General features: G+C 44.6%; 1 protein-coding gene across 2 annotated transcripts in view; it reads left to right on the top strand.

Annotated features, from left to right (window-relative positions):
- The first annotated feature begins 7,002 nt into the window (after nucleotides 1–7,002).
- The window catches only part of CTDP1 (CTD phosphatase 1), a 101,465-nt gene continuing 92,542 nt past the window's right edge, over nucleotides 7,003–15,925 (top strand). For both annotated transcript variants that reach the window (XM_088533411.1, XM_088533412.1), the window contains exon 1: nucleotides 7,003–7,331. In XM_088533411.1, the coding sequence (XP_088389537.1) occupies nucleotides 7,018–7,331 (314 nt within the window). In that variant the 5' untranslated portion in view covers nucleotides 7,003–7,017. The remainder of the gene's footprint in view (nucleotides 7,332–15,925) is intronic.

Genomic DNA, 15,925 nt, shown 5'->3' with positions numbered 1-15,925 from the left:
ACACTTAGCAGCAGCTCAGCACCAACACGGGGATTATGGCAATTAGTGCTCCACTCACGAGCGGAGAAATAGGAAACGTTGTGAAGAAGGGATCCTTGGCTTGGTTTTGTATATTCACAAGCAGCTCCTCACAGGTCTTTTAGCTTCTTTGCTGGGATTAGAGGATTTCTGAGTTAAGCGAGGTTGCTGTTAAGTGAGCAGATTTCTTATGTTCCAGGCCTCTGTTTGCACTTTCTGCTCTCCCTCATGCCAGAGTAACTCGGCTGATGTCTCAGGGTGACTTCAGACATCGCACCAGCACAGCAGAGAGCAGAGTTTTGACTGCTGCTGCTATTTCCCACAGTTGTTTTTGCAAAGAAATATTTTCTCCCTTTCAAAGACATGCTGTCCATCCCCAAGAATAAACCTGTTGTTAAAACAGAAGACAAGAAATATTCATGGTGTCATTCTGCCCTGCAGGTAGCTGAGAAAACAGCAAATGGCATGTAGGGGATGGCAGGCCAGGGGAGGTAAGTGAAGATAGGCTTCAGGTTCCTCAGGAATCACCTGAAGCTGACATGGTCAGCTACAAAAGGCAGTTTGGGGACTAGTTTTTGGGTTGACTTTGGCCTATGAAAAATACAGTGAAGTTCACTTGTAAATAGGTCATAAATTCCTCACTGGCTCAATGGATTTTTTTCCAGTGAATCACCACTAGGCTCAGAAGGAAAAAAGAGGACAAGCCAAAAGGGCATGAAGTCAGCCAACAAGGGAAAGAGAGAAAAAGAAATGTCATGTAAATAGTGTGCAAAATATGCAGCTGAAAAGTAAAATGTTTACCAGAAGGTCTCAACCAAAACTGAATTCTGCGTGAGGATGATTCTGGTGTGTGTTGTCACACCTGGAGCTCGTAATTCTGCTGGGCTGCTGATTTGCTGCTACAAAAGCAGGAATTTAACGCACTGAACACTGCCCGCCGGACACATACCCTGTTCACTTGCATTTCTGAGGCAGAGGCATCTTAGTCAAAACGCGATGTGTACATTTGTCCCTAAAACAGCGGCACAGTAGCCCAGGATATTGTGCCTTCTTCGTTCTCAGTGTGTCTTCTTCAAGGGCTCGCTCCTGTAACGCCGTGTGCAAGTGAGCACTGTGCTAGTTTGCAGCTGGCCTCTACCTGAGTCATTTATGAAGAGCTCGGAGAGGCTGAGACGCGGAGTGGAGCACGTGTTGACGGAGGCTCCCCTGTGCAGCATGGCCAGCCTTGCTCCCCTGTGCTCCAGACCTGCCCGGGGGGTGACCAGGGTGAGCCCCAGGGCTGCCCTGAACATAAACCTCTCTTTTCCTGGAAGATAAGCTGGAAAGGGTGACAGAGCCCTGGAACAGGCTGCCCAGAGAGGCTGTGGAGTCTCCTTCTCTGGAGATCTCCAAACCCGCCTGGATGCCACCCTGTGCCACGTGCTTTAGGTGACCCTGCTGGAGCAGGGGGGTTGGACTAGATGATCTCTAGAGGTGCCTTCCAACCTCAACCATTCTGTGATTCTGTGAAATAAGGATATAGGAAAGTCTCAGCACCACCCATACAGAGGGCTCTCAGACAAAATAAAGGGGGAAGAAGGATTTTAGCCTCATCTTATGCAGACACCCACATTGTTTCCGGATGTCTCAATATATGATTATGGGTTTCTTAGCGGTGCACACCGAACTCCGTTCGCAGCAGTTCACACACTTACAACTAATATTACCGACATAATTTATGGTCTGTAAGATCATCTTATAAAGCTACCACTGCAGTCTCTTATGCTAACGCAGTATATCGTATGTCTTCTTTGATCATTTATGTGGTTGTACCATCTTCCCCTCTCTACTTCAGAAGTACTCGTTTTCATCCCTGCTTTGGAAAAAAAAAAGGAAAAAAAAATGGTGCTTGCCTCAGCCCATTCCCTGCTGCTAATGGCTATTCTGTCTCCAGGCACTTCTCCCCCAGCAAGACAAAAGACCAAATGATTTTTTGTTATCGCCTCCATCTGCCCTCCTTTCCTGATCACTTTTGATTTGGCTTATCTCCTCTACCGTACTCTGACTTTTTTCTCTTTGATTAAAGCTCCCAGAGCGCAGCCACTTTGTCTTCTTTCCCCTTCACTTCTGCTCGGCTTTCTGAACTTTGCTTAAAAGCGCTGCAAGCAAGAAGGTCCCTCCTGCATCCCCTTCCGAACTGATTAGTCCTGCCTGTTAAACTTCACCTGTTCCAGTGCACATGAAACATCTCACTTCTCCCCTCCCTGGCTGAGTGGCTTCTTTTTCCCCCTCCATTGCTCTATGTGCTTTTTTCCCCCCCATTTAAATAAGAGCGTTATACTCAGTATTTTCAGCCTCGTGTCTCTCTCTGGGCCATTGGGTGGGAAGCGGCCGCCGGCGGTCCGGCTGTGCCACCGTGCGGGCGCAGGCGGCAAGCGGCCCAGCTCCCCACGCTGCTGCCACCTGCCTGTCCCGCACGGCTGCTCAGGCCCTGGGGTTTGTTCTCCTGCGCCGCACTCGTGCCTCTGGATCACACGGCGGAGGGAAGGGCGAGAGGGATTGCTCTGAGAAAACACTGCACCCTCGCACGCTCCTCACCGTGCCGCGACTTTGTAGCTGTTTGCTGTTTGGCATCTCTGTCCATCTTCCAGCAGAGGTGGGTGCCTCTTAAAAGATGCCACGCTGGGAGACCGCTGGGGATGGCAGTGTCTCTCCTCATCACCACCCATGGGCTCCTGCGGTTCCCAAGGGCCAGCCGACCGCAGGTGGAAAATCACTATGCTGAAGTTTTGCAGCCAAGAGGAACAAATGGGTTTGATTATAAAATTTCCCATGCTTTTCTGGCAATTTTGCTTCTCCAGACAGTACAAGCGGTTGGTCAAAGCATGCTAAAGTCATGAAGACCTTCTCCTTGGGTTTCTCCACTTTTGAAACAATTCACAACTGTGTCCCACCCTTGCTGAAATGCCCTACATTTTACAAGGGCTCTCTGTGTGGAGACGTTCGGGCTGCCCACGGGCAGGTGGCACTTCAGTCACTGCCAGCTCAGTCTTCCTGGACCCAGTGCAATAGATGCTGGGCATTTTGTGGTGTCAGCAGGGAGGGCTTTCTGCATCGTGCCCTCCAGAACTGCAAGGGCTGGCAAAGCTAAATATGTTTTATTCTTCTGCAGACTCTCCTTTCTGCAGAACGACACGGTCCAAAACTTGTGAACAAGTGAATGTGTGATGGCACAGGAGTTTCCATCACTAGTTTCTACCAACTCTTCTCCCAAACTGAGGCAAATTTTCCTTCTGCAGCGGAGGAAAAGGATGCAAAGTCATATGTATTCCTGCTAAAGGGAGAAGCATTGATTCATATTTCTGAATCATGCATTTCAAAAATAAGTGAGCTTCAAGACGTATGAAGCATGACTCTCTAGGCATCAGGGGAGTAGCCCCAACAAAGTAAATAATGATTTACTTTATGAGTAAGAAAACTTGCTCCAGGGTTTTCAAGGGCAGGACCAAAAGCATGTGTCCATGCTGGGGTAGCCACACTCATGTAGGTGTATACGTAATAACCTCTTGTAAAGATGAACTGACGTGAGCCAGTTTGCACACCGATCCACAGAAAAATGTCCATGAAAAAATATTTGCGCTGCTGCAAATATACTTGTGTAGCTCCTGTGGTGTAAAAATAACCCCATCGTAGAGCAGTAGTAGGGAAAATGTAACTAACTTTCACAGACTATTTCTTTTTTACATCCTTTTCTTTCAGGTTGCCCAAGAAAAATAAAAATCGAGAAGCTAAATTAATCTCTGCTATATTTCCACTGAAGAGCATAGTTTTGCCAACGATATTTGCCAGAAAAAAAGAGAAAAAAAGAAAAAAAAAAGGAAAAAAGAAAGAAAGAAAAAAAAGAAGAAAAGGAAACCCTGATGGTAATAGAGCACAAAGATTTGATTTCCAAACACAAAAAAAAGCTAGTGGTCCCTAATGGCAGGGACAACACACATTTAAGCTGCCTCATAATTAATTATTTTGATACTAACAATTTGCAGTGTCGCCTTTCGAAGGCAATTAAGATTGGGATAGTTTATTGTTAGTGGGATCAAGCCCCAAATGTAGTTTTTATTGTATTCCATGTGTTAAATTCATTCCCTGAGTTGCATCTGTAAAAGCCAGCAGAAATTCTGGCAGAAGGTCTTTGGCTGAGAAGTCAAGAATCTAGAAAGAGGAAAGGATTGCCACAGTGGAAAATACCCAAACCTCTTTTACACAGGGCGCTCACATATAGCAAAAGCTGTTCCAATTTCTGCTGGTAGGTCCTGCAGACTTTTGAGGAGGACAGAGCTTCCCTTCTTACTGGAAATGCTCATGGGATGAGGCTATGCCACTTCCCCAGATAAAGTCTCTCACCAGGGTTGGTCAAAGTGCATCCATTGAAATGTCTGGGCATACACAAGCTGGAAAGGCTATGAGGGCTTGTGAATGTCTCCATATTTTGCTGAAATATTAAAAGGTAACATTGTCCTGCAGAGCTCTGGCACTTAGAAATTTAGCCAAATAACTAGAAGCTCCATGGCATAGGGATCTGTGATTCTTGAGAACTTTTGTATGGTTCAAGAGCAGTTCACACAGGCCCCTCATAATAAAATCACATCCTGCAGTTGGCGCTGGGGCCACCCAGCAGTGAGGGGCTGGGAGATGCAAACGCCAGCTGAGGAGCTGGGAGTGACGCTGCGCTCAGCTGCACGCCCAGCCCGCAGGTGGAGAAGCATCCCCACATCCAGTCACCATCCGGTCCTGTTTGCAGCCGCCCTCGGAGCCCTCCTGGGCATCACGAGGAATCCGGTGGCTCTTGCCCATCCGCAGGCTTTGTGAGGCTGCCAGTTTGCTCCACGAGGTTGGCCCCCTGTGCTCCGCAGCCTCCCCCAGACGAGCGTGGTACAGGTACCCGCGTGGTGTAAACGTGCTGCGACAGGCTTACAGCATCAGAGTCATCAGTCTGGGTGGGAAAGCAGCCAGCTGAGTCCCCTTCAAGATGCTTCATATAATGCATTGCAAGTTTTCCTTAAAGCTGGAATATCCAATGTAGTGTCATAAAAGTTTTATTTTAAGAGAGGTTTAGCTAAGCCTGTTTAAAACTTAGGTAAATAAAGTGCAAGATATCTCCCTTACCTTCTTAGAAGTCTGCCATAGCTAATGCACATAATTTTTAAATTCTTCATTTTTAATAGATGCTTCTCCATGAGGTTATATCCACCGCCCCAGTGCTTTCATTCCAGTGATATGAAGGTGGTAGCTACATCATATGCTCTTGTTTATGCTATGTAGTTAAATATATAGGTGTGGTCAAATTCTGATGTCCTTTTTTGGTGGGAAGATTGGGGAAAACATCTGCCTCTTGATGCAAGCAATCTGGTACCTACCAGAGATGAAGTCAAGCATTTTAACATAGTATATTCCTTTAGGATTACGCTTACTTAAGGGAATTACAGACTCTTCTCCCTAAGTTCTCGACACATGCTATGTCAGGGATTTTCCCTCAATCTATCTAAGATTGGTCAGGGCAATTATTTTGTAAAACGTTGTGTCGGTGCATTTGAAGTGACCAGAAATACTTATAGTCAACATATAGGTTTTGTTTGTTACTCTTCAAGCTGAAATTCTTGTCTGTTAAGTACAGGTGCAAAGAAAACTACAAATTAGCTTTTATGGAAGGAGGGGTCTGCAGGCTTTCTGAGATCAGTGTTACTGCTGAAGCTTGCTCTGTTCTAGAAATAAAGAATTAGCGTAGCCACATCGTTAAGGTGAGGTCTTCTTACCTCATCCCTTCCCCATGAAGTAACATTGCCAATTCTGCAATGTAGGCAACAGAGCCCTGCGTGGCTATGTAGTGTCAGGCTGAATTCTTACATACATGAAAACTGTATTGAGGGATCAAGTATTATCTACCCTTGTGCATCCACAGGCATCTGATTGGGTTTGATGTGATGTTGCAATATAAATGAGCTGTATGATACGTAAGCTTTCAAAAAAATGGCAGTTGTTCAGGAAGTTGTGAGACCTTACATATAAGAGCAAGTATTAGGCGGGGGAGATTCGCAGGCAAGGGGATGTCAGAGTCTAACTGTAGTTTCATGATATTTTTAGGGCAAATCAGGCCTCATCTTTTTTATCATGTGCTTCTGTTATTGCCGCCCCATACAATAAGAGGGCATTCAGTTCTGGCAAATACAGATTGCTTAACCAAGGCAATCTTCAAACACAGGTCCCACACTCAGGGAATTTGGTGATAATTTTCATGGTCTCTTCAGGTTTCCATAATGATGTTATTTACAATGTTATTTCCCGTAGCAGAACCCCTTGGTGGGGGGAGCCTAGTGGAAAAGTTATTGAGAAACGGCCCACTTGGACATTAGGGAATACCAGAACTGAGGTTGCCTTTCTGCACACAAAGCACGTGTGAGGCTCGCACAGCTAAGGCGCGTTCAGTTTGAACTGCAGTGTTCAGTGCACGGCCCTGTCCACTACCTATTTCGCACCTCAGCAAATGGCGGGCACGGGCGGCCCCTGCCCGCCAACGGCCGCCGGCGGCACCAGGGGGACTACGGCGCCCGGCATGCACCGCGCGCTGCCCCCCCCGCCCCCCGCGGCTCTGCGCCGCGCTGCACGCCGGGAGTCGTAGTCCGCCCCGCACGGATCCGGAAATGTGCTGGGACGGAGGCGGGGCTTAGCGCGCTCTCCTTCGCCGGAGCGGGAAGAAGCGGGCGCGAGTCTTGTTTTTATTATTATTATTTTTTATTTTTTTCATTTCCCTCTCCTCTGCTTCCCCCTCCCCTCTCCTTCCCCCCTCTCTCCGCCCTCCCCACGGCCCCGGGCGGCGGTGCCTTTAAGGCCGCCCGGGAGCGCGGCGGCCGCGCCTGCGCAGCGGGGCCGTGACCCGCCGACGGCTGCCGAGGGTCCCGCGGCGCCCGTTACCGGCGCGGCCGTTGCCATAGCGCCCCTCCCCCCACCCCGGCAGCCGCCGCCGCCATGGAGGGGCCGCCCGAGAGCGGCGGCGGGACGGCGGGCGAGGCCCCCGCGGGGCTCATGGCGGAGATCCGCGCGCCGGGCCCGCGGCCGCTGCGCCTGCTCGAGTGGAAGGTGTCGGTGGGGGCGGCCGTGCAGATCGGCTCCGTGCTGGCGCTCTGCGCCCCGCTGCCGCCCGTCCCGCGGCCCGCCGCGCCGCCCGCCGCCAGCGGCTGCGCCCGGCCGCCGCGGGCCGCCACCGAGCGCAAGGTGAAGGCGGAGCGGCCCGGCGTGGTGCGCGAGCTCTGCGCGCGGCCCGGACAGGTCATCGCGCCCGGGTGAGTGCGGGGCCCTTCGCGGGCCGGGCGCTGGGGAGGGAGCCGCGCTACGGGCGGGAGGGCCTCCGGGGGCTGCGGGTGCTGCCGGCGGTGGGGAGAGCAGCCTCCAGGCGCTGCCTCCGCTTCCCGCTGCCTGGCGGGGGCTGCGGGACGTGGGCTGCTGCAAGTGTTTGATCGGGGTTTCGCACCCATTTAACATCCTGCGAGAAAAGAGGCGCCTTCTGAAGTTTTATACCCCGTGCGGAAAGCGGTCGCGGGAGGTGCAAAAAGTCGCGCTCCTTTGCATCGTTCTGGAGTTCAGTGCTTCCCCGTGAGCTTTATTTCAGAGAAGTGAGCATTCTCTTCACGTGTCTCACAGCTCTGTGGAAACGGCTCTTACTAACCAAGTTACTTGAAAATACTGTTTCCACATTTCCTAGCTTATTGTTTAGTCTGTGAAAAGCTCAACTACTGAAGGGATCGCTTAACTGCTTAGTAAAGGGAGTTTAGTGCTTCATCAAAGCAACTTATGTTGATAAATGCCGTACATCTAAGACTAGCAGTCTAGATGCTGTTAATATTATAGATATTTTAATGCATATGGTGTCACAAATGCAAAATAGATGATGGAATTTAAATTACTAAAAGAGCAAGGGGACTAAATGTACTTTTTTTTTCTTTTTTTTTCCTGTAGTTCAACAATAGTTTTGCCCTGGTAAGATTGCATATTGTTTAATTTACTTCTAAACTCTGAAATGGCTAATAGGGCCTCTCAGCATTTCTATGTTAAATTGGGCAAATAGCTTGGTATTCTGCACTTCAAGCAGATTTCTTTCTCAACAGGAAACCATTGAAAACCCCTACTTCCTCTGTTTTATGACAGTGAGTTATTTTCATTTATTGCAGGGCTCTTGGTTCTTGGGTGGGTGTAGCCAGGCCTAAACTTTCCTGATTGAAAATTGGGAGTATATGCAAAACAGCTGTGTGCAGAGGCATTCTCAGAGGTTCAAAAACAATGAGTTTTTATCAGTCAGTACTGTGAGATGATACTGAGCAGATATAAACTGTGGGTTTTTTTTTGTTGTTTCCTTGCTGTGGAAGCACTGTTTTTTTTTCTGTAATAAGGCTGTAGCTTTTTCTTTGTGTTGTGCTGCTGTTCAACCTCTTGCCTGTGATGCAAGGCTGTCAGTCCTTTAGTATCTGCTTCAGAACCCATGTACCATGAATGCTAACTCAGACCAAAAGTGTCTGAAAATCCACACTAAAATTCTAACAGTGTGTGTATGATGGAGTTCATCTTGCTAGCACTTTGTGGTAAGTTGGCCTGGTGTGTTTTCATTGTTGTCTAAGCACCTGGGCAAAAAAGAAAAGCAAGAAGGCATTATATGGTAAGCAATTGAAAATTATGCTGGAAGGAGGTAACTGCATTTTAGCTTTGCTAAGTGTAAACTTTAGGGCTTTTTCCACAAAACTCTATGCAGTGACTATGTTGGATTTGCAGTGACTGCGTTGGATTTTTTTTTCAGCATAGATTCGCTTGATAGATGACTTTGAAACATTTAGAGAATGCTCTTTTCCGGCTGTTTTGCTTGTGGCTTCCGAGCACACTTTCTTACACAGCTAAAAGTTAGCTTCCTAGTATTGACTGTTGCAAGACTTTGCTTTTCTGGAATTCTGAATTCCCAGCTAGCATTTGCTATTGCAGGCTATAATGGTACTTATTGGGAAACGGAAAAGCAAAGTCCAAGAGAGCCACTGGTGAGAGAATGCCCTGAGGATACCAGAGCTAGCTCAGGATCTGGAGACAGAAGTGTAGCTGTTACTTACAGGTTGCGTGCAGTCACTTATGATTTTTCTCTGTGAGCATTACATCTCTTGTCTGTGGCTTCCTGTTTTGGAATGGGAATAACATTTCCGTACTTGTGAGCAGCATTTAAAAGTATATAGTGTTAAGGTTATAAGTATTAAAACATAGTGGTGATAAAGTACTAATAGAAGAACTATGGTAGTAGTGATAAAATAGATCTTACTTTTCCCTTTTTTTTTTTTTAATGCATTGCTATGGGATGAACTTCTTTATCCCAGTTACCCATGGTTGTTGGTGCCATACACTGCCTTCAAAAGAAATCTTTTTGATTGATCAGTGTAGCCCTTAAATCACTATAAGCTAAAGATGCATGCAAATACTTCAGCAATAAACACTGCAGGAGGTCTTCCTAGTCCAAATATTTTGCTTTGCTAGGTAGGACCTGAGAAGGTAAATTATTAGAACTGGCATAAAATGAAATATATCAGGGTATGAAAGTGAGGTACCATATATTTAACACTTAATTTTCCTGTAGTTTGATTAGCTACTTCTTGACATTGGTGTTGGCTTAAGCAGTTGCCCCCTCCTTTCTGCATGGTCCTGTCTGACTTTGCATTGCTTTGGCAACAACAAAGTTGCTGTGAGTGATGTGGCCTGGGGAGGATGAAGCTTTTCTGAAGTTTCTGAGCAGGTTCTGCAGTGCTGAGGACTATCAGTCCAGGGAAGAGGATGGTGTGAGGTGGAGCTGGCAGCCTGGGGTGGGCAGAGGGTGCCCATTGCGAGTTACTCGCTCAGGGAGGCTTGCATCAAATCCCCAGCCGGGCCTTGAGAGAGGAAGGAGTTGGGCCTCTCGGGAGGGTGAATAGCAGGGATGATGGCAAGCAGTTAATGAAAGGTCTTTGATGTTAACATAGCTTCTGTTGGTGGCAGCAGCAACATGTAAAATATTGAGAGCTGCTGCCATCCTCTTTATATTATTAATGCCAGTTACAAATCAAGGTTAATGGTTCTGAAGCAGCCACTGGTATGTCAGGATTCTGGGTTCAGGGAATATTTTGTATTTTTATGGGAACATTTGCATAAGCATTTGTAATATGAAATGGTCGTTTCCTTTCAGGCCCTAATGATGGGATAGGCTACTTAAATTGTCTTATGTGATTCATGTTAGCAGAATCTTCCAAAAGATTTATTACTTGCTCATCTGAGCTGGGTGCCTTTGTCATCTTGCGTAGCTTTGTCGGCTAAATCTTAACATTCATGTAAAATACATGACTTTTATCAAAATCTTGTTTGAACATATCTGAATTCTAAAGAAGCCAAATTTATATCTTCTCTTTTGGAGAAGATAGTGAGAAAGAGGAGGGAATCTGTTCCTTAAAACTGTGCAGTGTTGGTGTTGCTACTTGGTGTTTCTTGTATCAAAAGCTTGATTATATGGAAAGGAAATCTTCCTTTGCTTATCTAATGCCACTAAGCCTGGGGGCTTAGTTTGCCACCCAAGATGAGAAATACATTTAACCCTGGGCCCCAGTGCCTTTCATCTAGCAGCCTTCAGGAGGAATAAAATACTGATGAATTACAGTTTGTTTGAAGTGATGACATTTGTAATAAACTACAGAAAAACAACTTGCTACTTCATTTAGACACAAGTGTTTCAACAATGTCCTGTCAGATATTAATGAGCTTATTAGAGCCTGCAGGAAAAAAAAGGTCTTTAAACACCCAGGATTGATGAGTAACACTTGACAGTTTCTGCTTACTACATCTCTCACCTACTTTCTTTTTATCCACTTTTTTAAAAAATAAAGTATCTTTCCAATGTATTTCTCCTGTCCCCCCCCTGCACCCCTCCCAGCCCATATACTGTGAGCTCTATTACTAAGGAAGCCATCTTTTAGCACATCTGTCTTGGATTTGGTTGAGTTTAGTACTGGAAAAGGTCTGAGTTCTAAATGAGGGCTTTCCTTCCTTAATTGCTTTTTTTTTCTTCTCCCCCCCTGCCCCCCGCCTTCTTCCCCTCTCCCTAGTTCTCTGGAAGTTCTCTCTAACAAGCTGGGAACTTGCCCTGTAGCAACCTCATTATCTCAGAGCATCAAGTGCTCAGCCAGGTTAAGCTGGAATCAGACTTGAGGCTCGGAAGTTACTGGGAGAAGTGGGCTCATAGGCGGTGCGACACGCGTAGCCGCCTTGTAGCACTTTTCATGGTAGCTTCCTTAGGCTGCCGTTTCATGGTTGTTTCAAGCTGATGTGAGAGTTGGCTAGAAGGAATCTCTCACATCTGTCTGTCTCCAGCTTGCAGTGAATTGGACGTTGGAAATGATCTAGCTTGGCCTCTTTCCTTCTTTTCCATTCCTCTCACCCGACCTCCATCAGAACAGTCCATACCAATCAATTCCCTCATCTGGGTCATATGTGCTAACATGAGTGTAATGTGGGAAAAGGGAGGACAGAATGATTCTTTCAGCAGCAGGCTGCATTTAGGTCAGATGAAAGTGGTTGTGTAGAAGCTGATGTAGTTGTTAAGAGCATGGAAGGATAGTGTTTAGTAACACCTTACTTTTATTCTTATGGGGCTTCTCCCAGACTGGGGGACTGTCTGTTCTTGGAGTTCTTACTACAAGTCTGTGATCTTGCTTGAGCTCAAGGACCTTGCCACTTGTCTGGGAGCTTGTGCGGAGTCCCATGGGCCTGCAGACCCAATGAGATAGATTATTTAGTTATTTTGGGCATCCCATTGTAGATCTGCCAGTTGGTTGTAGTTCTTGGGGGGGAAAAAAAAAAAGTATATTGGCAGATGCCTGCACTGGAATTCCTTTTGCTTTTCACAGTCTGTAGTGGATTTAATTGCTATCTGGATAGATTGTTTACTGCATGTTTCTAGCTTTACTTCAATGCTGGAACTGTTCAGAAAATCACAAACTTTGTGCTGCCAAAGCTGTATGGTATATTTCTTTAAAACTCTTGTGGGTTTTTTTTCCGTAATCTTGAAACAAAAACACTTCTGAAGAGAGAATGTACATACAAAATAGGGTTGGGATGATTGAATATTATAGTGTGCAATGCCTGCCCCTTTGAACTGAAAGTGACTCAAGATAGGAAAGAAGAGGTAAGAGCTTTTGCTCTGTTTTTTTTCTTTTACTTATTTTTATAAAGTTTCTGTGTTGACTTTGTTGTTGTTGTTCTCTCCTGTTTCCTTTAAGATATCTCAGAATTGCAGCTTGTTTCTTTACCTGGAACTGTGTGGTTCGACAACTGACTTTTTTTTTTTTTTTTTTTTTTTTTTTTTTTTTTAAGTGGCCTGGTCCTAGTAATGTTGCTAGTCCTTCAGTTTTCTAAAGTCAGGTCAGTGTTACCCAATGGAAGACTTCTCTTGAGTATCATGATAATCAATGTTTGGACTCACTAAATCAAAAGGAGTATGGGAAAAAGCTTAATTAAACGCTAATATAAGGTCTTCTAGTATGTGTTATAGCTGAATTTTCAACAGTTGCCTCTTAAATTACATAGGAGAGCTTGATGAGCCTTCCCAGAAAGTGAGCTGCAACCCATCGTGTAATGCTACTTAAGGAGTCTGTCTAGGTATTTTGCTGAACCTAGACTTACGAAATTGGAAATCTTCCCTTACTTACGGTCTAAGGCTTAGAATATTGTTGAACTCCAGGAATCTGCAGTCTCATTGCAGACCTTCTCTTACTCTTGCATCATTTGAAAGTAATAGGTGAAAGGTCCGTAATTGGTTAAGTGTCTTGTTCTACAACACAAGTGTTTTGTTCCTGTGCACAGGAAAAAGCAGCTTAAAAAGCACACATCTAGCTTTGCTGCAAGTGTGTTTGTGTAAAGCCCTGTCGCCTTCTGAGTGCTGTTTCTCTGCTTTGGTGTAAGGCCTGTCTTTGTGGTTAAGGAGCTGCTTTTTATTTGTTGCAGTTTCTGAAGATGTGGGCCTGCAGGTGCAGCCAGAAAATCAGATCTGCTCACCTAGGTAGTCCTAGGTGATCTTGGGTGGCGCAGGGAGGGACCACTGGTAATTTACCTTGAGATGCAGGGGAAATTATGAGCCTCTATCTGGAGGGGCAGCAGCTTTGAAGAGGTGTAAAGCTGAAAAGAACAAAAGGAAATCAGAGATGGGATTAGCCCAAGACTTTTGTGTCTTTGACTTGCAGCAGTTCAGCCATGACTGCCATTCTTCTGTAACTGTCAGCAAAGGTAAGGTGCGGTTCAATCAGGAAAAGAAAACTGCCGATTTAGGTTAGTTTTGTTGTGCCAAATATAAGTATATACAGTCAGTACTCTGCTGTTTCAGCCTTGATGCTTTCAGTTAGAGTTGGCTGTGTTCATCATACATCTCTTAAATGTCTTTTAAATAAGACTTAGATGGCTCAGATTTTTGATTCTGCTGTCAGGTGGGCATTACTGAACTCATGAACTTCTTTGGAAATGCTAAATATTAAAAGGCTGCATAGAGTTGTTCAAAAATGGGATCCTGGGGTAATGTAAGTTTTGTAAGAACACTTGTTTTAAAATGTGTAAGTAGTTTTTTTTTTTGAGAGCTGTAGCACCTCTTGCATTTTTTTGTTTTCCATCAGTTTTTATGAGTGAAATCATTTCCATTTTTTTAAAACTCACCCGTATTACTAACTGCTTTTGCTATGTTCTTTGCATAGTGGATTTGCTGATGAGAGTGGGTGCATGAAATGCTAAGTAAGGTGAAATCATAAAAAGGTGTGTGGAGGAATAAAAAAAAAAAACACTTTAGGGTAAATACATAAGCCCAGAGTATGTTTGTTAAAACTGCAAGTATGGTTCTGTTTTTAAATCTGGATATTGTTTTAAAGCTACTGCATTTTGACTGTTTTAGAGTGTGTTTTCTTACCCTGTATAATTCTTGCCTTTCTAGGATGTGCTATGTTGTAGAAAAGTTGGCTATAGTGCAAATCCAGTTGAAATTGGTAACTAGCATGAGTTAGTGTGATGCTAAGTTCTGATGTTAAGCAAGGCCCAGAAGTTGCTGAAAGGCGTATTCACTTTACTGTTACCTAGTTTCAAGGTACAGTTGTCTTAATCAAGAAAACACAATTGTGTGTGAACAAGAAATTGGTTCTTTTGAGCTTGGGCTGAATGTTGCAAGTAGATAGAAATCATGCCACATGACTAGTAATGCTGCAGTTGGAGAGACTGCGTCAACAGAAACGCAAATACATTAACACTGTAATGCAAATAGTTAACAATAATAATAGAGAAGTGGGAGAAAGTATAGAACCACTTGAATTACTGAGACGTGGCAGATCGTTTTCTTCTAGTATTGTTAGATACACCACTTCATACTAATGAAGCAAACTAAGAAAAACGCGAGCTATTAGCTTTGTGCTGTTTATTTCACTGTGCATGAAATTCATTGTTATGAGATTTTTTTCATGTAAAATGATTGATTCTTTTGAAAGAGCTACAGGTTAACTTTAACCAAAAATGTAATTTTAAAATTTTCTGAAGTCATAGGATTTCAGTAATGTAAATATTCTAAATGGAATAAAAAGCCATTCTAAATTGTCCCTGTAAGCATAACTAAATTGTGTGAAAGGGCACTGCGTTTTCAAACTATTTTTCTCCTGAGCTTTAGGATGCCACCCTCTGCTTCCAACAGCGGCCTCTTGCAGTGTGCAAGAAGGTGACCACGGGCGTGTCTGTGCTGGCTGAGAGGGAGCCTATCTCTGTCCTAACACCAAACTCTTCTTCAGGAATGGACTGAAATGCAGCTTGCTGGCTTGGAAATCCTGCAAATGAAATGCATAGACGGCTCATGCTTCAAATATCTTTTGGATTATAAATAACAAAATCCAGAAACTCTGGCCCTAATGTTTCTGCTGGTATCCATGACCTACATACACAGTTGACAATATCTACAACTAGCCACATATCCGGCCTGAGAAGCAGAGAATCATTTTTCAACTTTTCTGTTCTAAAATGTTTTCATGTTTATACACAGTTTGAAGAACTCCTAATTGTGAATAGTTTAGCAGAAGAATGTCTGAACTGCTTTCGTTTATCTTCTCTCTGAAGAGTTGACATGATACTTCGAACCATTTGTCCTACAAACTAATGCTTGCGGCAGTTATTTTATTGTTGGAGTAAATGTGACATCTCTACCCTCATGTCTGCATCACATTAAGATAGATTTTTGGTTTTCTTTTAATCAAAAGGGTTGCCTTGAGGCCTTTGAGCTTCTGTGTATTGGAAATACAGCTTTGTTTCCTCGCTTGCTATTTAGTGTTGGTCAAGATTTCTGCATAGAAACCACTCATTGCAAAACCTGAAAGGGGCTGTAGGCTGTGGTTGCAGCAAGGCGTATAATGCCGTGTGTTAGTATGTTTTGTCACTTTTTTGGTGTTTCTAATCAATTATTTAAGGATCTGTTACCTATTTCTTGACGGATTTTTTGTTGTTTTTTGGTTTGGTTGATTTTAAATGATGAAATCTGATGGTTAACCATCTAAGGAATTGGTTTTCATGGTGATTTCAAGGTGATTAAGACTCTGGAAAATGCTTGCTATGGAAGTTCAAAGGTTGTAATAGAGGTCGTGGTTTCATAATACAGTAAATTGGGCTTGAGGGCTATTTGTAGTGGGTCTGAATGCTGCACCCGCTTACCACAAATGCTCTTCTACTGTAGGTTGGTAAAATATTGCCAATGTCTCACAAATTTTGAGTAAGTTGAACTGTAGAAGTAGGCTTTTAATTGGACTAAGTTTCATGTGTCTGCCATCCTAGTCTTACAGCAACTGCTAAAAGATGATGTAGTCGTATTTGATGCTGA

The sequence above is a fragment of the Tinamus guttatus genome, unplaced genomic scaffold, assembly GCF_059628265.1.
Source record: "Tinamus guttatus ecotype Peru unplaced genomic scaffold, ASM5962826v1 Tinamus_guttatus_pri_ptg000497l, whole genome shotgun sequence".
Lineage (NCBI taxonomy): Eukaryota > Metazoa > Chordata > Aves > Tinamiformes > Tinamidae > Tinamus > Tinamus guttatus.
This window is presented reverse-complemented; position numbering and strand designations above follow the sequence as displayed.